The sequence below is a fragment of the Salvelinus alpinus genome, chromosome 5 (assembly GCF_045679555.1).
Source record: "Salvelinus alpinus chromosome 5, SLU_Salpinus.1, whole genome shotgun sequence".
NCBI lineage: Eukaryota > Metazoa > Chordata > Actinopteri > Salmoniformes > Salmonidae > Salvelinus > Salvelinus alpinus.
The window spans coordinates 39,886,154-39,906,180 of NC_092090.1; the positions used below are offsets into that span (position 1 = coordinate 39,886,154).

Sequence of the window (20,027 nt, forward strand, 5' to 3'; positions counted from 1 at the left end):
TCCACTACTATTCTACAATGTAGAAAATAGTAAAAATAAAGAACAACCCTTGTATGAGTAGGTGTGTCCAAACTTTTGACTAGTACTGTAGGTGCAGGAGACAAAACATGGATGGACACACGAGTTTGGTCTGTGTGTGTGTGTCAAATCAAATCAAATCAGATTTGTCAATTGCTTCGTAAAAAACAGGTGTAGACTAACAGTGATATGCTTATTTCCCAACAGAAAAATATAACAATTCTAGAAAAATTATGGATTAAAAACGAGGAATAAATACACAATGAGTAACGATATCTTGGCTATATACACAGCGTATCAGTGCCAAGCCATTGTGCAGGGGTACGAGGTAATTGAGGTAGATACAGTATATACATATAGGTAAGGGTAAAGTTACAAGGCAACAAGATAAATAATAAGCAGTAGCTGCAGAGTATGTGAGTCAAAACCGTTAGTGCAAAAGGGTGTCAATGCAGATAGTCTGGATAGCCATTTGGGTAACTATTTATGAGTCTTATGGTTTGGGGGTAGAAGCTTTTAAGGGTCCTGTTGGTTCCAGAATTTGTACCGGTACCGATTGCCATGCTGTAGCAGAAAGAACAGTCTATGACTTGGGTGGCTGGTCCTCGACAATTTTTAGGGCCTTCCTCTGACACCGCCTGGTATACAGGTCCTGGATGGCAGGGAGTTCAGCGTCAGTGATGTACTGGACTATACGCACTACCCTTTGTAGCGCCCTGTGGTTGGATTCCAGGCAATTGCCATACCAAGCGGTGATGCAACCAGACAAGATGCTCTCAATTGTGCAGCTGTAGAACCTTTTGAGGATCTGAGGGCCCATGCCAAATATTTTCAGCCTCTTGAGGGTGCCTTCTTCACGACTGTGTTGGTGTGTGTGGACCATGTTAATTTCTTAGTGATGTGGACACCGAGGAACTTAAAGCTCTCAAACCGCTCCACTACAGCCCCGTCGATGCGGATTAGGGTGTGCTCAGCCCTCCATTTCCTGTAGTCCACAATCAGCTCCTTTGTCTTGCTGACGTTGAGGGAGAGGTTGTTCTCCTGGCACCACACCACCAGGTCACTGACCTCCTCCCTATAGGCAGTCTCATTGTCTGTGATCAGGCCTACCACCACCATGTCATCAGCAAACTTAATAATGGTGTTGGAGTCGTGTGCGGCCACGCAGTTGTGGGTGAACAGGAAGTACAGGAGGGGTATAAGCACGCACCCCTGAAGGGCCCCATGTTGAAGGTCAGTGTGGTAGATGTGTTGTTACCTACCCTCACTACCTGGGGGCGCACGTCAGAAAGTCCAGGATCCAGTTGCAGAGGGAGGTGTTCAGTCCCAGGGTCCTGAGCTTAGTGATGAGCTTGGAGGGCACTATGGTGTTGAATTGAATGAACAGCATTCTCACATAGATTGAAGTTGCCAGGGATAATAGAAGGGTGCCAGAGGAGATTGCTGACATTTTTACGGGCTCCTAACCAATTGTGCTATTTTGCGTGTTTTTTCGCATTGTTTATTACTTATTTTGTACATAATGTTTCTGCCACCATTTCTTATGACCGAAAAGAGCTTCTAGATATCAGAACAGCGATTACTCACCTCGAACTGGACAAAGATTTTTTCTTTAACGCAGGTCTGGGTGCCTTGTGAGAATTCGTCGGTGAGTGTGTAATAGTGGTGGTATGTAATAGTGGTATATAGGTAGAGGGTTAGTTGGTGGTGCAATTTTTTCCTTTTCACCTCTTACTTTTTATTTTTTGAAAAAATGTAATGGGATTGACCACACACAACACATGCATAAACTAAATGTGCGAATGCCATGATACCAAAGAAGAAGAAGAAAGTGAGGTAGGTAAATGCAAGGAGTAGCTTTAATGCTTCTATAGGAAGTATTAAAATAAAACGTGTTTGCTTCAAATGAAGATGTTTATAACAGATGAAGATATTGTCAGAGAGTTTTGCTTTTTAATGTTACTAGAACAAAAAAAGACCATACTTTTGGGGATTTTCTCAAAATGTAATCCATAGAAGGGTCCTTTGGATGAAGGATTGTTGACATATATTTGACAATTGTATTTTAAAGCATAATTGAGTAATAAATGATTGAAGTTGGAACATTTGTGACATTGGCTGCATTTACACAGGAAGCCCAATTCTGATATTTTTTCTACTAATAGGTCTTTTGACATATCACATCAGATCTTTTCACATCATATTTTTTTAAGAGTTGATATGATTGGTTAAAATACCAATTACAGAAAAAAAACATATTGTCATTTTGGCCTTACCCAGGCCTCCTTTAAGACCATAACGTTTCATCTGTAGGTCCTACAAAGCAAAAATGTTAGTCATATGAAGCTTTACCGCTTGCTCTGTAATATGAGTAGTATTTTGACTTCAATAAAAAAATATAAAAAAATAATTGAGGAATATAGTCAAATAAAAACAAATATTGAAAATATAACATTTTATTTATGTCTGTCTGTAATAGAGCCCTTTTGTGGGGAAAAACTGATTGACTGTGCCTGGCTCCCCAGTGGGTGGGCCTGACTGCCAAGTGGGTGGGCCTATGAGTGATTTCCTTATATTTTTCTAACCATTTCCATTTTATTATTGTTTTTTGAACTTCTAACGGAAGGAAGATTAATCAAAGAGTCCAAATCTAATGTCATCATCAGATCCCTCTTTCTCTTCCGCAGCAGCAGGAGAAAGGCCAGCTGCAGCAGACCCAGCAGCAGCAGGAGCTGCCACAGCGCCGCCTGCTGGCACGGAGGACACTTTAGAGCGCAGAGTTCATGACTTCATTGATGTCTTTCCCATTAAATTCATTGACAATCTTGTCTAGGCGCTCAACTCCGGCCTCGATTCCTACACTCCCCAAAATGGTCTTGATATCCTTGGAGGAGGGGCTGGTGTTGCCACCGAGCACAGGCAGGAGGTAAGCGGACACGTAACGCATTTTTAAGTCTAAACAGACACGAAACGTCGGTCACGCTGAATTTTCCGGAAGAGAAAGAGCCCTTATATGAACTGTAACTCACCAAAATCTTTGACATTGTTGCGTTTATATTTTTGTTCAGTATAATATACCCTCCTTTTACTTGTATCATTGCACGTCCTGCAAACCACCAGCAGAGGGCGATCATTTTGAATCCATCATCACATTTTCTCTGCTTACAAATTGGATCATAACTCTAAAAGTAGCTGCGATCCCACCCTGAAAGTCGATGTTGAAAATATAGCTAAAGTTCAAACATTTGTCATGTTGATTAAAAAAGTGATATTTTAGCTCCCATCATCATGCCAATGAAAACCTAATCTGTTAGAATTATTTTAGTTAGAATTTACATTGAAAACTGAATTTACTATAGTCCATAGAATAGCTTGAGAAGGAGAGGTGAAGCGAGAGAGTTAGCTATCTCAAAAAAATCTGTGCAAAATAAACCCAATGCGTTTCTATGGGCTATGGGTTTGACTCGCATTATCAGGGCGGATACATGAGCACGTCGTCATTATATACAGATTTCTGATATACTTCAATCAGTCCATGGGTGCATCTCAAAGTATATTTTCTTGATTCCTCACATCCTCTCTTCATGCCTCTTTCTCAAAAACAATTAGATGAGAAAAGAAGACAGGAGTAACCATGAAAGGGTATTCAGCTGACACAAATATATCGGTTTCCGTAGTGTAGTGGTTATCACGTTCGCCTCACACGCGAAAGGTCCCCGGTTCGAAACCGGGCGGAAACATTTATTTTGTTGGAATGCATATCGGTACACAAAAGTTGTTTAATTTCTTCGGCAAATGTTACATTAAATGATAATCTAAAACATAGTGAACGTGCACTCTTGAGAGATATTACAAAAGTGGCCAAACGAAAAGTTTAGTTACAGAGTTACGTTTAGTTACGCCAGCAGCATACCACCCTGCATACCACTGCTGGCTTGCTTCTGAAGCTAAGCAGGGTTGGTCCTGGTCAGTCCCTGGATGGGAGACCAGGTGCTGCTGGAAGTGGTGTTGGAGGGCCAGTAGGAGGCACTCTTTCCTCTGGTCTAAAACAAAGATCCCAATGCCCCAAGGCAGTGATTGGGGACACTGCTCTGTGTAGGGTGCCGTCTTTCGGATGGGACGTTAAACGGGTGTCCTGACTCTCTGAGGTCATTAAAGATCCCATGGCACTTATCGTAAGAGTAGGGGTGTTAACCCCGGTGTCCTGGCTAAATTCCCAATCTGACCATCACGGTCACCTAATAATCCCCAGTTTACAATTGGCTCATTCATCCCCCTCCTCTCCCCTGTAACTATTCCCCAGGTCGTTGCTGCAAATGAGAACGTGTTCTCAGTCAACTTACCTGGTAAAATAACGATAAATAAAATAAAAAGAGCAGTCTCGCGAGATATTCATCGACGTTGCCATGACGACACTGTTGTCGTTTGAGCTATCACAGATTAATGTGTTTAGCTAGGCAGCGTGCTAGCTGTTTACTTTTTCAAAGATAGTCCCTTTTCAGCTATATCTGTGCGTGGTAGCAGTATTTCAGAATGGTACGTACGTGTATTATCTTTTCAACAATATAATAAAGCGTTACAGTTAGACTCACTGCAGTGTGGCCACGTTAGCGTCTAGCTAACTTACGTTAGCTAGCTACTAGTACTGTAATGTTCATCTAGCTTCATGAATACATGCAATGTCTGCATTGTAGCTAGCTAACGTAAACATACTAAACTCCACGCAATGGTAAAGGAAGTTTAGAATTAACTTCACCGCGGAGTGGAGCCGAGACCAGTCGGTGGTTGTATTTGATTAAGTTTTATTGAAAAAGTATTGTAACGACAGTTATAGTATGTATTTCAGCAAACAAAGGCACGACACTTCTGAGGAAAAACAAAGGTGGGCGTTTAATTTTTGAGCTAACGTTACTGTTAACGTTATTGACCTTGGGCGAATCGATGTAACGTTAGCTAGCTATGAGTTTAATCCGCTACCTTTTATCTAGCTCGGTAGTTAGAAGTAACATTTTTAGATGTTGTTGCATTACAGCCACCCAAAAAGAAGGCTGCAGCCAAGTCTGCCAAAGGGAAGACACCCACAGTAGTAGATGGCCTTTCCACGGAGGAGATGTCGAAGGAGCAGGTAGGTGTTATTTCATGCACCTCTACACATTAGCTACACTCTGATGCTCCATTACTAGGTCAGTGATAGCTAACTGTGCAAACATACATTGTGCAAACAAGTACTGTACTAGCTACTGAGCAACTATAGCAAATAAAATGTTATTTGTCACATGCGCCGAATACAACAGGTGTAGACCTTACAGTGAAACGCTTACTTACAAGCCCTTAACCAACAATGCAGTTTAAGAAGAAGAAAAAAAGTAAGAGATAAGAATAACAAATTCTTAAAGAGCAGCAGTAAATAATAATAGCGGAGCTATATACAGAGGGTACCGGTACAGAGTCAATGTGTCAATGTGCGGGGGCACCGGTGTCGAGGTAATTGAGGTAATATGTACATGTAGGTAGAGTTATTAAGTGACTATGCATAGATAATAACAGAGAGTAGCAGCAGCATAGAGGGGGGGGGGGCAATGCAAATAGTCTGGGTAGCCATTTGATTAGCTGTTCAGGGGTCTTATGGCTTGGGGTAGAAGCTGTTTAGAAGCCTTTTGGACCTAGATTTGGCACGCCAGTACAGCTTGCCGTGTGGTAGCAGTGAGAAGAGTCTATGGCTAGGGTGGCTGGAGTCTGACAATTTTTAGGGCCTTCCTCTGACACCGCTTGGTGTAGAGGCCCTGGATGGCAGGAAGCTTGGCCCCGGTGATGTACTGGGCTGTACGCACTACACTCTGTAGTGCCTTGTGGTCGGAGGCCGAGCAGTTGCCATACCAGTTGCCATGCAACCCGTCGGGATGCTCTCGATGGTGCAGCTGTAAAACGTTTTGAGGATCTGAGGACCCATGCCAAATCTTTTCAGTCTCCTGAGGGGGAATAGGTTTTGTCGTGCCCCCTTGTACCATGTTAGTTTGTTGGTGATGTGGACACCAAGGAACTTGAAGCTCTCAACCTACTCCACTACAGCCCCGTCGATGAGAATGGGGGCGTGTTCAGTCCTCCTTTTCCTGTAGTCCACAATCATCTCCTTTGTCTTGATCACGTTGAGGGGGAGGTTGCTGTCCTTGCACCACACGGTCAGGTCTCTGACCTCCTTCCTATAGGCTGTCTCATTGTTGTCGGTGATCAGGCCTACCACTCTTGTCATCAGCAAACTTAATAATGGTGTTGGAGCCGTGCCTGGCTGTGCAGTCATGAGTGAACAGGAAGTATAGGAGGGAACTGAGCACGCACCCCTGAGTGGCCCCCGGGTTGAGGATCAGCGTGGTAGATGTGTTGTTACCTATCCTTACCACCTGGGGGCGGCCCGTCAGGAAGTCCAGGATCCAGTTGCAGACTGAGGTGTTTAGTCCCAGGATCCTTAGCTTAGTGATGAGCTTTGAGGGCACTATGGTGTTGAACGATGAGCTGTAGTCAATGAATAGCATTCTCACATAGGTGTTCCTTTTGTCCAGGTGGGAAAGGGCAGTGTGGAGTGCAATAGAGATTGCATCATCTGTGGATCTGGTGGTGCGGTATGCAAATTGGAGTGGGTCTAGGGTTTCTGGGATAATGGTGTTGATGTGAGCCATGACCAACCTTTCAAAGCCTTTCATGGCTACAGACGTGAGTGCTACAGGTCGGTAGTCATTTAGGCAGGTTACCTTAGTGTTCTTGGGCACAGGGATTATGGTGGTCTGCTTGAAACATGTCAGACAGGGAGAGGTTGAAAATGTCAGTGAAGACACTTGCCAGTTGGTCAGTGCATGCTCGGGGTACACGTCCTGGAAATCAGTCAGGCCCTGCGGCCTTGTGAATGTTGACCTGTTTAAAGGTCTTACTCACATCGGCTGCGGAGAACGTGATCACACAGTCAACCCGAAACAGCTGATGCTCTCATGCATGTTTCAGTGTTACTTGCCTTGAAGCGAGCATAGAAGTGATTTAGCTTGTCTGGTAGGCTTGTGTCACTGGGCAGTTCTCGGCTTCCCTTTGTAGTCTGTAATAGTTTGCAAGCCCTGCCACATCCAACGAGTGTCGGAGCCAGTGTAGTACGATTCGATCTTAGTCCTATATTGATGCTTTGCCTGTTTAATGGTTCATCGGAGGGCATAGCGGGATTTCTTATAAGCTTCTGGGTTAGAGTCCCGCTCCTTGAAAGCGGCAGCTCTACCCTTTAGCTCAGTGCGAATGTTGCTCGTAATCCATGGCTTCTGGTTGGGGTATGTACGTACAGTCACTGTGGGGACGACGTCCTCGATGCACTTATTGATAAAGCCAGTGACTGATGTGGTGTACTCCTTAATGCTATCGGAAGAATCCCAGAACATATTCCAGTCTGTGGTAGCAAAACAGTCCTGTAGTTTAGCATCTGCTTCATCTGTCCACTTTTTTATAGACAGTCACTGGTGCTTCCTGCTTTAATTTTTGCTTGTAAGCAGGAATCAGGAGGATAGAGTTATAGCCAGATTTGCCAAATGGAGGGTAATGGAGAGCTTTGTATGCATTTCTGTGTGTGGAGTAAAGGTGGTCTAGAATTTTGTTCCCTCTGGTTGCACATTTAACATGCTGATAGAAATTAGGTAAAACTGATTTAAGTTTCCCTGCATTAAAGTCCCCGGCCACTAGGAGCACCGCCTCTGGATGAACGTTTTCCTGTTTGCTTATGGCGGAATACAGCTCATTGAGTCCCGTTTTAGTGCCAGCATCGGTCTGTGGTGGTATGTAGACAGCTACGAGAAATACAGATGAAAACTCTCTAGGTAGATAGTGTGGTCTACAGCTTATCATTAGATACTCTACCTCATGCGAGCGAAACCTTGAGACTTCCTTAGTTATCGTGCACCAGCTATTGTTTACATATATGCATAGGCCCCCGCCCCGTGTCTTACCAGAGGCTGCTGTTCTGTCCTGTTGATAGAGTGTATCAAATAAACAATTTGCTTGATAATCCATGGGTTATGCTGCATAGCATATATTTATCTGAATCTACATGATGATGTTCTCTGTGTTAGCTGGAGGAGCACATTGTGCGGCTGCGGGAGGAGCTGGACAGGGAGAGGGAGGAGAGGAACTACTTCCAGCTGGAGAGGGACAAGATCCACACCTTCTGGGAGATCACCAAGAGACACCTGGATGAGAGGAAGGCAGACCTGAGGAACAGAGACCGGGAGATGGAAGAGGCTGAGGAGCGCCACCAAGTAGAGATCAAGGTATAACACACACACATCTACACACACATACAGTAGCAGACACACAAACAGTGTTTAACCACATTAGAATAGTTATCAGGGTCCTTACTGTTCTGTTCCTGTTCCTGTTCCTGTTCCTCAGGTGTACAAGCAGAAAGTGAAGCATCTGCTGTATGAGCACCAGAACAGCATCTCAGAGCTGAAGGGAGAGGGAGTGGTCTCTAACAAGCTGATGCAGAACGAGCACGCCGAGCTGGAGAACGAGCTCTGCAAGGGCATGCGCACCCTCAAAGTGGACTTTAAGGAGCAGGAGCTCTCCAACGAGAACCTCATCAAGGGCCTCAAACTGGTGCATGGCGTCCTCGCTCTCTCTGTCAATATGAGCTTCTCACCACCCAGATCAAAGTTGTGCCTTTTTATTACATTTGCTTTCCACACACGTCTAGGTGACATTGCATTGATTGTCAATTCTTTCAATTTCTGTTTCAACAGAAAAACGACCAGGAAATTACCAAAACGAGAAATGACTTTGAGAGACAAGTGCAAGGTGATTATAGCTGTGCCTGTGTTGTCGTTAAACTGTACTCACATGCGTACATATACCCAAAATATGAACCATAGCCATCTCTCTCTGTCTATTGCCATTTGTCTGACCTGCTGAGTAGAAATTGAGGCCAAGTATGAGAAGAAGATGCAGATGCTGCGTCAGGAGCAGGACCTGAGGAGGAAGACAGAGATCCACGAGATCGAGGAGAGGAAGAACAGCCAGATCAACACGCTGATGAAGAACCACGAGAAGGCTTTCAGCGACATCAAGAACTACTACAACGACATCACCCTCAACAACCTGGCCCTCATCAACTCACTCAAGGTTAGCAATACCACAACAATATCAGCTAATGACCAAGGTATTTGTTCTGCTCAATAACAATAACCTATGCCCAATCAACTGACTGAGGATTAGAAATTCCTCAACGTACAGTATCATCAAACCTAACCTAGGCCTCATCAACTCACAACTTACTTGTGTATTACAAGACGATAACAGAGAGGTGTATGATTACTGATAGGTCCTGATCTTTAGCAGAAGGGTTCACTGTGTGGTGTGCCTGACTGACAGTGGCCAGGGTTTAGAGTCCTGGAGGGCAAACTGTTACACTGACACATCAATCCAATACAAGCTAGTAGCCAGTTGTTTACATGGCCTGTGTGTGTCTGTCAGGAACAAATGGAGGAGATGAAGAGGAAGGAGGAGCGTCTGGAGAAGGACATGGCAGAGGTGCTGCTGCAGAACAAGCGCCTGACGGAGCCCCTGCAGAAGGCCAAGGAGGAGGTGACCGAGCTGCAGAAACAACTGGCCAACTACGAGAAGGACAAGACCTCACTGGCGGTGGGTTACACACACAAACACAGAATAGAATACATGATATCTGGTTATATGGTCATTATACAGAAGATTTATAGCAAAAAGCAACAATGTAGCAGTATGACAGATATGCATAACAAATATTCATATAGCAACATGGAAAAGTAAAATTCTCTCAAATGTTCTATAATGAATGGTTTGTGTTGGGTGTATCTGAGAGTGAATAGAAATGTAGTAGGGTACTTGGTGAAAGTAAACAGGAGTGATGGTGCCTTTCTTGACAGGGGGCCAAAGCACATTTGAAGGTCGCAGACAAGGAGATGAAAGACCTGAAGTGGGAACACGAAGTGCTGGAACAGAGGTTTAGTAAGGTGAGAAGCTACAATTACACACACACACACACACACACACACACACACACACACACACACACACACACACACACACACACACACACACACACACACACACACACACACACACACACACACACGTCCAAGCGTGCACTCACACACACATGCACACAAACTCTGGTTTGTTATGACAAAGGCTTTTGTCCTCACATGTTGCATAAATTGTTGTCACTTGATTGAATCAAATCAAATGTTATTTGTCACAAGCGCCGAATACAACAGGTGTAGTAGACCTTACAGTGAAATGCGTACTTACAAGCCCTTAACCAACAATGCTTTAAGAAGTTAAGAAAAAAACAAGTTAAGTAAAAAAAAATAGATAAGTAGAAAATAGAAAATAAAAGTCACAAATAATTAAACAGCAGCAGTAAAATAACAAGTGAGGCTATATACAGGGGTTGCCGGTACAGATTCAATATGTAGGGGCACCGGTTAGTTGATGTAATATGTACATTTAGGTAGAGTTAAAGTGACTATGCATAGATTATAAGTAGAGAGTAGCAGCAGCGTAAAAGAGGGGTCTGGGTAGCCCTTTGATTAGCTGTTCAGGAGTCTTATGGCTTGGGGGTAGAAGCTGTTAAGAAGACTTTTGGACCTCAACTTGGCGCTCCGGTACCGCTTGCCGTGCGGTAGCAGAGAGAACAGTCTATGACTAAGGTGGCTGGTCTATGACAATTTTTAGGGCCTTCCTCTGACACCGCCTGATAAAGAGGTCCTGGATGGCAGGAAGCTTGGCCCCAGTGATGTACTGGGCCGTACGCACTATCCTCTGTAGTGCTTTGCGGTCGGAGGCCGAGCAGTTGCCATACCAGGCAGTGATGCAACCAGTCAGGTTGCTCTCGATGGTGCAGCTGTAGAACATTTTGAGGATCTGAGGACCCATGCAAAACAACAGAAAGTTTAGCCTTTTCAAATTTGATACAGAGAAGAATCTGAGAAACTCTCATGAACACAGTGCCAATTATTAAGGGTTAGAACTGAAAAGGTGTCGACACTGAAATCTGTGTTCCAATCTAATAAAAAAATGAGTTTTTGGACCATTGTTTCCTTTGACGTGATTACAGAGGAGTTCAAGGATGAGTCCTTCTGCCCTTTTACCCTGTGTACAGGAGACCACAGCACAAACTAACTACACAGACCGTTTATTAGGTTGACTAAAAACCTCCTAGTAACTGAACACTTTTCACCCATACAATGGCTACTATTGAAGGACAGTCCCTTGGCCTCTGTTATGCACTCACACACCCAAAAAAGGGAACTGAATTGAATCAAATGTAATTCTATCAAATTGATCCATGCTTAACTGATCTGTGTTTCTAACTGAGCTGAGCCAATCCTTTTGTCTGTGTGGTGCAGGTCCAGGTGGAGCGTGATGACCTGTATAAGAAGTTCACCCAGGCCATCCAGGAGGTGCAGCAGAAGAGTGGCTTTAAGAACCTCCTGTTGGAGAGGAAACTGGGGGCTCTGACCAACACCCTGGAGAAGAAGGAGGCTCAGCTCAACGAGGTGCTGTCTGCCTCCAACTTGGACCACACCGCCCTCGGCGTGGTCACACGCAAACTGGAGGTATGCTACCCTCCCTGTGCTACCTAACCCTAACCCTAGCTTCATGTCCACATCCTGGTTCAGCCCTAACTCTCAACCACAACCCTAACTGTAGCTTTATGTCCACATCCTGGTTCAGCCCTAACTCTCAACCACAACCCTAACTGTAGCTTTATGTCCACATCCTGGTTCAGCCTTAACCCAAACCACCCTGACTACGCAAGACTACACAGCTCCATCATACCAAAGAAGCTACACTAGTACCCTACTCTCTTGTGTTGAGCTAACAGTACAGTTGTGAAAACAACTAGCACCACACCTCATCATACCTGCTTTGTGGTGGATACTGGATACAAGCCAAGTTGTCATTCAAGATTAAAACAGAGAAGTGTTCTTAACAGAAAACTGTGATCTTCATTCCATCGTTTGACTATGTTTGCTGTTGCTAAGTCCTTGCTATCAGGTTTCTCTACCCTACTGTCCTAGAAGCTGATTATCATATGGCTTCAACCACATCAAATTGCAAACCTTGCCTGTGAGCGTAGTTATACTGGTGGAAGCTTACGGTAGACTATTCTGCAGCCAAACAACTCTATTTGTTTTTTCCTTGCAGGAAGTTTTGGACTCCAAGAACATTGCGATCAAAGACTTGCAGTATGAGTTGGCGCGGGTTTGTAAGGTGAGAATGTTGGCTGAATACAATGCCTTTTGGGTCTGAACCCTATTTAGTTTTGTACATTAAGCGGAAAACAACAGTATTATAACTATGTAATAGAATAACTAACCAATCCAAAATCAATACATTCTCATCATTATAGGCAAAAGTGATGATATACTGTTACTCTCAATAAATATTTTAACATCTCTGTCTGATGGGCAGGCCCATAATGACCTGCTGAAAACCTATGAGGCCAAGCTGCAGGCCTTTGGGATCCCTATGGAGGAGCTGGGCTTCAAGCCCCTGGAGAGCAGTGTGGCTGGACACTCCCTGGGCCAGGGCCCTGCAGGCCTGGTGTCTGCCCCCACATGAGGCCCCCAGGTTGGGCTCAGAGACACAAACACTCCCCTCACCCACACAGACTATCACTTACTGCAGTGCTAATGTGACTCTTCTTTCTATCTCACTCTCTCTTTATTGTAACGTTTGATAGAAATACTACTGAAGATCAACAGCAACTCTCTGTTTGCGAAGATGAACTGGTCTTTTTCCACTACACTGTAAACATTTCCAAATAAACATATTTTTAAAAGTATCTCAGCTGCTGTATGTGTATATACTCACACATGGTGGAGGAACAACAATATGTATGTTTTTATGCCGAGATGAGATCCATGTTTGTTTGTTCAGTCATCTCACTAAATCTGAAGGGCAGGCAAAAACCTATAACATAGACACCAGGGTAGATCAGCATATCATCAGGACTATCAAATCCCAACTCAAACAGGATTTCCTGAGTCTCACTGCCAACAAAGTTATTTTTCTGAGGAGCCTGCTATAGAGAGCAATAGTAATGGCGTATTTTTGTAGGCACTAATTCCAGCATGGTGCGTTGAGCGAAGCCTATGGGAAAATGAATGGAGTTTTTGCAGGGTTTTTGAATGAATGCCAAAAATAAGGGCTGTGGTAAACACAGGCTTAGGAGATCTTATATATTTTGTTCTACAAGATAATCGTCATCAGCTAACATCACTTTTGTGAATTTTGAAGCATTTATGTAATAAAATTTAAAAAACAACACCCAACGGCTTCTTAATTCATAAAGGTCACGTTAACTGACTGATATCGCATAGAACAAAACGTATAAGCACTCTATCTCAAGTAAGAAAGTTAAATCAAGCTACTTTTTAAAGCTCGGACTCTGGTGATCCTTCTACATTTTTGGAAAACAGTAAATGGACTAAAGCGCACAAATTCATCTTCCTTGCCTAAGCAAGTTCTGTCTGACACTGGCATCATAACTGAGAAGAATAGGATAAGTGATGCTTTAATCATTTTATCTCAGCAGGCTTTTTATTTGAGAAAAACAGTGATTGACCCTGGTCAGTCAATCAACTGCTCTTCCCTCTGCCAGTCTCCAGCTGACTCGATGGTTAACCAGTCAACTTCAAGTGAATCTTTGTTTTAATTTCAACAATTTACTATTTGTGATGTGCTAGATGCCTTGCTTAAGATGAATGTAAAAAAAATCCACTAGGGCTGGTATGCTTGATGAATTTTTGCTGGAGCTCTCTGCCCCCCTGTTACTGAATCATTAACCCATATGTTTTACCTGAATGTATAGCCCGTTTGTGTGGTATTAGGTAATATGTTAATATTAACTCTGCTGTTGTTATTATTGTACTATTAATAACATAACAATAATACCTGGTTATAAGATACAGTCCTTACCCTTTGTGCTATTGCAGTTCTGTTCCATTTTTATTTACTCTCGTCCCTCATTTGATATGCATACATTCATCCTGCTCTATTCATTGCATTCCATGTGTACATTCATTGTCTCTGTTTCTGTACCTTTACAGAACCATACCCATGTACATACCCATGTTCATCTTCTCCTGTGTGTGATTAAAGTTATTGTGTGTGATTAAAGTTCCTGCTTTGTTCCCCTCTAACCAGGGGCGGTGTCAGTGAGTTTCAAACCAGTAAATATGTAGAGCCGGGTCGCTCTCTTTCATGGTCCTTTGACTCGCCGGATTTGTGACTTTTGCTGACAACACTACAATATGGTAGCCCACAGAGACTACACAGGGTACTTTCCGCACTGCCCACCTGCAGTCCAGTGGAGTATGGTTCCGGGGTATCCAGTGGACGACTACCATTTGGATTATACCTTCTCTCTGGAGACTATGGAAACCCCCCGCCTGCCAACGGTGCAACATGGACCCTATGTCCTCTCTCCTCCACCTGTAAGATGCTACTCAGCATCATGTGGGGCCGCATCCCCGGCAACCCAGCGCATGGATTTGTCTTCTGCTTTCGAGTCCCGGGGGTTGCAGCACCGTAGACATCGCTGGATATGTCGTATGGTGTGCAGGAGGCCCATTTTTCCAGTGTTGAACAGAATATACAGAGTCTTCTTAGCATTATGTAAGGGGTTGTCTCTTCGGAACCAGCACCGTTGCCAGATATTTATATATATATATTGTTTTACCTTTATTTAACTAGGCAAGTCAGTTAAGAACAAATTCTTATTTACAATGACGGCCTACCAAAAGGCAAAAGGCCTCCTGTGGGACGGGGGCCTGGCATTAAAAATATAATAGAAATACAATATAAATAAAGGACAAAACACACATCACAACAAGAGACAAGACAACACTTCATAAAGAGAGACCTAAGACAACAACATAGCAAGGCAGCCACACATGACAATGCATCATGCTAACAACACAACATAACAACGAGAGACAACACTACATAAAGAGAGACCTAAGACAACATAGCATGGCAGCAACACAACATAACAAAAACATGGTAGCTACACAACATGGTAGCAGAAAACATGGTACAAACATTATTGGGCTCAGACAACAGCACAAAGGGCAAGAAGGTAGAGACAACAATACATCACACAAAGCAGCCACAACTCAGTAAGAGTGTCCATGATTAAGTGTTTGAATGAAGAGATTGAGATAAACCTGTTCAGTTTGAGTGTTTGTTGCAGCTCGTTCCAGTCGTTAGCTGCAACGAACTGAAAAGAGGAGCGATCCAGGGATGTGTGTGCTTTGGGGACTTTTAACAGACTGTGACTGGGAGAACGGGTGTTGTATGTGGAGAATGAGGGCTGCAGTAGATATCTCAGATAGGGGGGAGTGAGGCCTAAAAGGGTTTTATATTTAAGCATCAACCAGTGGGTCTTGTGACGGGTATACAGAGATGACCAGTTTACAGAGGAGTATAGAGTGCAGTGATGTGTCCTATAAGGAGCATTGGTGGCAAATCTGATGGCCAAATGGTAAAGAACATCTAGCCGCTCGAGACCACCCTTACTTGCCGATCTATAAATTATGTCTCCGTAATCTAGCATGGGTAGGACGGTCATCTGAATCAGGGTTAGTTTTGCAGCAGGGGTGAAAGAGGAGGGATTACGATAGAGGAAACCAAGTCTAGATTTAACTTTAGCATGCAGCTTTGATATGTGCTGAGAGAAGGACAGTGCACCATCTCGCCATACTCCAAAGTACTTGTATGAGGTGACTACCTCAAGCTCTAAACCCTCAGATGTAGTAATAGCACCTATGGGAAGAGGGGCATTCTTCTTACCAAACCACATGACCTTTGTTTTGGAGGTGTTCAGAACAAGGTTAAGGGTAGAGAAAGCTTGTTGGACACTAAGAAAGCTTTGTTGTAGAGCATTTAACACAACATCTGGGGAGGGGCCAGCTGACTCTAATACTGTATCATCTGCATACAAATGGATGAGACAGCTTCCTACTGCTTGAGCTATGTTGTTGATGTAGATTGAGAAGTGCGTGAGCCTAGGATCGAGCCTTGGGGTACTCCCTTGGTGACGGGCAGTGGCTGAGACAGCAGATTTTCTGACTTTATACACCTACTCTTTGAGAGAGGTAGTTAACAAACCAGGCCAAAGACCCCTCAGAGACACCAATACTCCTTAGCCGGCGCACAAGTTTGGAATGATCTACCGTATCAAAAGCTTTGGCCAAGTCAACAAAAATAGCAGCACAATATTGCTTAGATTCAAGGGCAATGGTGACGTCCTTAAGGACCTTTAAGGTTGCAGTGACACGTCCATAACCTGAGCGGAAACCAGATTACTATAGAGAATACTATAGACATCAAGAAAGCCAGTCAGTTGATTATTGACAAGTTTTTCCAACTCTTTTGATAAATATAAATAGGCCTATAACAGTTAGGATCTCCCCCTTTAAATAAAGGATGAACCGTGGCTACCTTCCAAGCAATGGGGACCTCCCCAGAAAGGAGAGACAGGTTAAAAGGTTGGAGATATGCTTGGCGATGATAGGGGCAGCAACCTTAAAGAAGAAAGGGTCTAAACTATCTGACCCAGATGGTTCTTTCGGGCCAAGTTTAAGGAGCTCCTTTAGCATCTCGGACTCAGTGACTGCCTGCAGGGAGAAACTGTAGCAGGGCAGGGGAAAAATAGGGAGAGGCATCGGGGATAGTTGCATTAGAAGGGGTGGGAGATTAGGAAATGTTGGACGGGCAAAGAGGCATGGCTGAGTCAAGTAGGAATCCTGACTTAAGAAGTGGTGTTTAAAGAGCTCAGCCATGTGCTTCTTGTCAGTAACAACCACATCATCAACATTAAGGGACATGGGCAGCTGTGAGGAGGAAGGTTTACTCTCCAGGTCTTTAATCGTTTTCCAGAACCTCTTGGGGTTAAACCCACAGAGAGAGAACTGCTCCTTAAAGTAACTAACTTTGGCCTTCCGGATAGCCTGAGCACACTTATTTCTCATTTGCCTGAACGATAGTCAGTCAGCCTGAGTATTCGTGTGCCAAGCCTTTCGCCAAATGCAATTCTTGAGGTGGAGTAACTGTCACGACTCCCACCGAAGGTGGCTCCTCTTCCTGTTCGGGCGGCGCTCGGCGGTCGTCGTCACCGGTCTACTAGCTGCCACCGATCCCTTTTCCCTTTTCTGTTGGTTTTGTATTATTGGTTACATCTGTTTCTTGTTTAGGTTTTAGTTGGGCCGAGGCTGGGGTTGGAGCCGTGCTATCACAGCGCTCAGGCACGCCACCGAAGCTCCGCCCCTGCGCTTTGTTTTCGAGGAAGCTCGGTCCGGCGGAGCGAAACTATGATGTGGGGGACCGGGAGTTGTTAGCTGTGGTAAAGGCCCTGAAGGTGTGGAGACACTGGCTTGAGGGGGCCAAGCACCCTTTCCTCATCTGGACTGACCATCGTAATCTGGAGTATATCCGGGCAGCGAGGAGACTGAATCCTCGTCAGGCAAGGTGGGCCATGTTTTTCACCAGATTTAGATTTACTTACTCGTATAGACCAGGTTCCCTCAACACGAAGGCCGACGCGCTGTCCCGTCTCTATGACACAGAGGATCGGCCCATCGATCCTACTCCCATCCTTCCAGCTTCAAGGCTGGTGGCACCAGTGGTATGGGAGGTGGACGTGGACATTGAGCGGGCGTTACGGTTGGAACCTGTGACTCCACAATGTCCTACAGGTCTTAAGTATGTGTCGCTTGGTGTTCGTGATCAATTGATTCGGTGGGCTCACACGCTACCCTCTTCGGGTCATCCTGGTGTGGCGAGGACAGTGCGGGGTCTTAGGGGGAAGTACTGGTGGCCCACCTTAGTTAAGGACGTGAGGTTCTATGTCTCTTCCTGTTCGGTGTGCGCTCAGAGTAAGGCTCCTAGGCACCTGCCTAGAGGGAAGTTACAGCTCCTCCCCGTTCCACAACGGCCGTGTTCTCATCTGTCGGTGGACTTTCTTACCGATCTTACCGATCTGGGAACGCCACGATCCTGGTCGTTGTGGATTGGTTTTCTAAGTCCTGCCGTCTCCTCCCGTTGCCCGGTCTCCCTACGGCCCTACAGACTGCGGAGGCCCTATTTACCCACGTCTTCCGGCAATACGGTGTGCCTGAGGACATCGTTTCTGATCGGGGTCCCCAGTTCACGTCCCGAGTGTGGAGGGCATTTATGGAGCGTCTGTGGGTCTCTGTCAGCCTGACCTCGGGTTATCGCCCCGAGAGTAATGGGCAGGTGGAGAGAGTGAACCAGGAGGTGGGTAGGTTTCTGCGGTCGTATTGCCAGGACCGGCCAGGAGAATGGGCGAGGTACGTCTCATGGGCGGAGGTGGCTCAGAACTCACTCCTCCACGAACACGTCACCATTTCAATGCGTGTTGTGCTACCAGCCGGTCCTGGCACCGTGGCATCTGTGTCAGACCGAGGCTCCTGTGGTGGAGGAGTGGGTGCAGCGCTCTAGGGAGACCTGGAGGGCCGTCCAGGAATCCTTCAAGCAAGCTGGTGGACGGGAGAAGAGGAGCGCTGACCGCCACCGCAGTGAGGCCCCCGTGTTTGCACCAGGGGACAGGGTCTGGCTCTCGACCCGAAACCTGTCCCTCCGCCTGCCCTGCCAGAAGCTGGGGCCGCAGTGTGTGGGGCCATTTAAAGTCCTATGGCGGATAAACGAGGTGTGTTATAGATTACAACTCCCTTCTTACTATTGTATTAACCCCTCGTTTCATGTGTCTCTCCTCAGGCCGGTGGTAGCTGGTCCCCTGCAGGAAGGTGAGGTGACGGAGGGCCCTCCGCCCCCTCTGGACATCGAGGGGTCCCCGGCGTACACAGTACGTGCTGTTCTGGACTTTAGACGCCGGGTGAGGGGCCGGCAGTACCTCGTGGACTGGGAGGAGTACGGTCCGGAGGAGAGGTGCTGGGTACCGGTGGGGGACATCTTGGATCCGTCACTGTTGAGGGATTTCCATCGCCTCTATCCGGATCGCCCTCCGGGTCGCCCTCGAAGCCGGTGTCGGCGTGCTGCGGGAGCCGCGCGTCAGCGGGGTGGAGTAACTGTCACGACTCCCACCGAAGGTGGCTCCTCTTCCTGTTCGGGCGGCGCTCGGCGGTTGTCGTCACCGGTCTACTAGATGCCACTGATCCCTTTTCCCTTTTCTGTTGGTTTTGTCTTATTGGTTACACCTGTTTCTTGTTTAGGTTTTAGTTGGGCTATTTAAGCCGGTAATGCCCGCCTGCTCTTTGTGCGGGATTATTTTCCTCTGTTCATGTTTGTGGTTGTGCGTTTTTCTTTGTTTTCTCCGGACTGGTTGGGTCCTGGTTTTGGGCCGGTCTTGTTATTGCGCCTGGTGTTTTGGCGTGACCATTTTCCTGCGCCGGAATAAAACATTGTCCTTTACCCTCTGCTTCCTGCACCTGACTTCGCACCCACTACGCATAGAAGTGCGTTACAGTAACTCTGCAAGATCACGGTCGAACCAGGGGCTGAACCTGTTTTAATTAAAATGTTCTTTATTGGGGCATGATTGTTAACAATACCACTGAAAAGAAGGTCCAAGCGTCTTCAACAGAGAGGATCAAGCTGATTCTATACCATTTTACAGAGGCCAGTTCATGAAGGAAGGCTTGCTCATTAAAGTTGTTTAGCAAGCGTCTATGACAAATCAAGACAGGTCATTTCACTGAGCAGCCATTACGAACACAGGCTGTAAAACAGTGATCACTAAGGTCATTACAGAAAACACCAGACTGATACCTATCAGGATTATTTGTGAGGATAACATTGAGGAGAGTAGCCTTTTCTGGCTGTTTGGAGTCATACCTTGTGGGGTTGGGAATAATTGGAGAAAGATTTAGGGGGTCCCATTGCTTTAGGACTTGGTCAGGTGGTTTAAGCATGTCCCAGTTTAGGTCACCTAGCAGGACAAATTCACTTAGTGTAAGCGG

The 20,027-nt window shown here is 45.5% G+C and overlaps 1 protein-coding gene and 1 non-coding gene across 3 annotated transcripts; both read left to right on the forward strand.

The window, feature by feature from the left end:
* Positions 1-3,685: 3,685 nt before the first annotated feature.
* On the forward strand, positions 3,686-3,758 carry trnav-cac (transfer RNA valine (anticodon CAC)). The gene has a single exon. It is a non-coding gene; the product is annotated as a tRNA-Val (tRNA).
* Positions 3,759-4,327: 569 nt separating this feature from the next.
* Positions 4,328-12,868, forward strand: LOC139576156 (dynein regulatory complex subunit 4-like). 2 transcript variants are annotated; one of them, XM_071401892.1, is made up of 11 exons: positions 4,328-4,554; positions 5,051-5,143; positions 8,115-8,312; positions 8,434-8,640; positions 8,784-8,838; positions 8,957-9,162; positions 9,514-9,681; positions 9,942-10,028; positions 11,427-11,636; positions 12,229-12,294; positions 12,496-12,868. In XM_071401892.1, exons 1-11 carry the CDS (start codon positions 4,552-4,554, stop codon positions 12,643-12,645), a joined length of 1,443 nt encoding a protein of 480 aa, XP_071257993.1. In that variant the 5' UTR covers positions 4,328-4,551; the 3' UTR covers positions 12,646-12,868. The 2 variants fall into 2 exon arrangements, with proteins under 2 accessions (XP_071257993.1, XP_071257994.1); XM_071401893.1 differs by lacking the exon at positions 4,328-4,554 and adding an exon at positions 4,635-4,900.
* Positions 12,869-20,027: the final 7,159 nt, after the last annotated feature.

What these genes read in the sequence shown, in the direction of transcription:
- LOC139576156 (XM_071401892.1), top strand. An exon ending in GCCACCAAGTAGAGATCAAG is followed by an intron (nt 8,313 to 8,433) that starts GTATAACACACA and finishes CCTGTTCCTCAG; the next exon opens with GTGTACAAGCAGAAAGTGAA. An exon ending in TCATCAAGGGCCTCAAACTG is followed by an intron (nt 8,641 to 8,783) that starts GTGCATGGCGTC and finishes CTGTTTCAACAG; the next exon opens with AAAAACGACCAGGAAATTAC.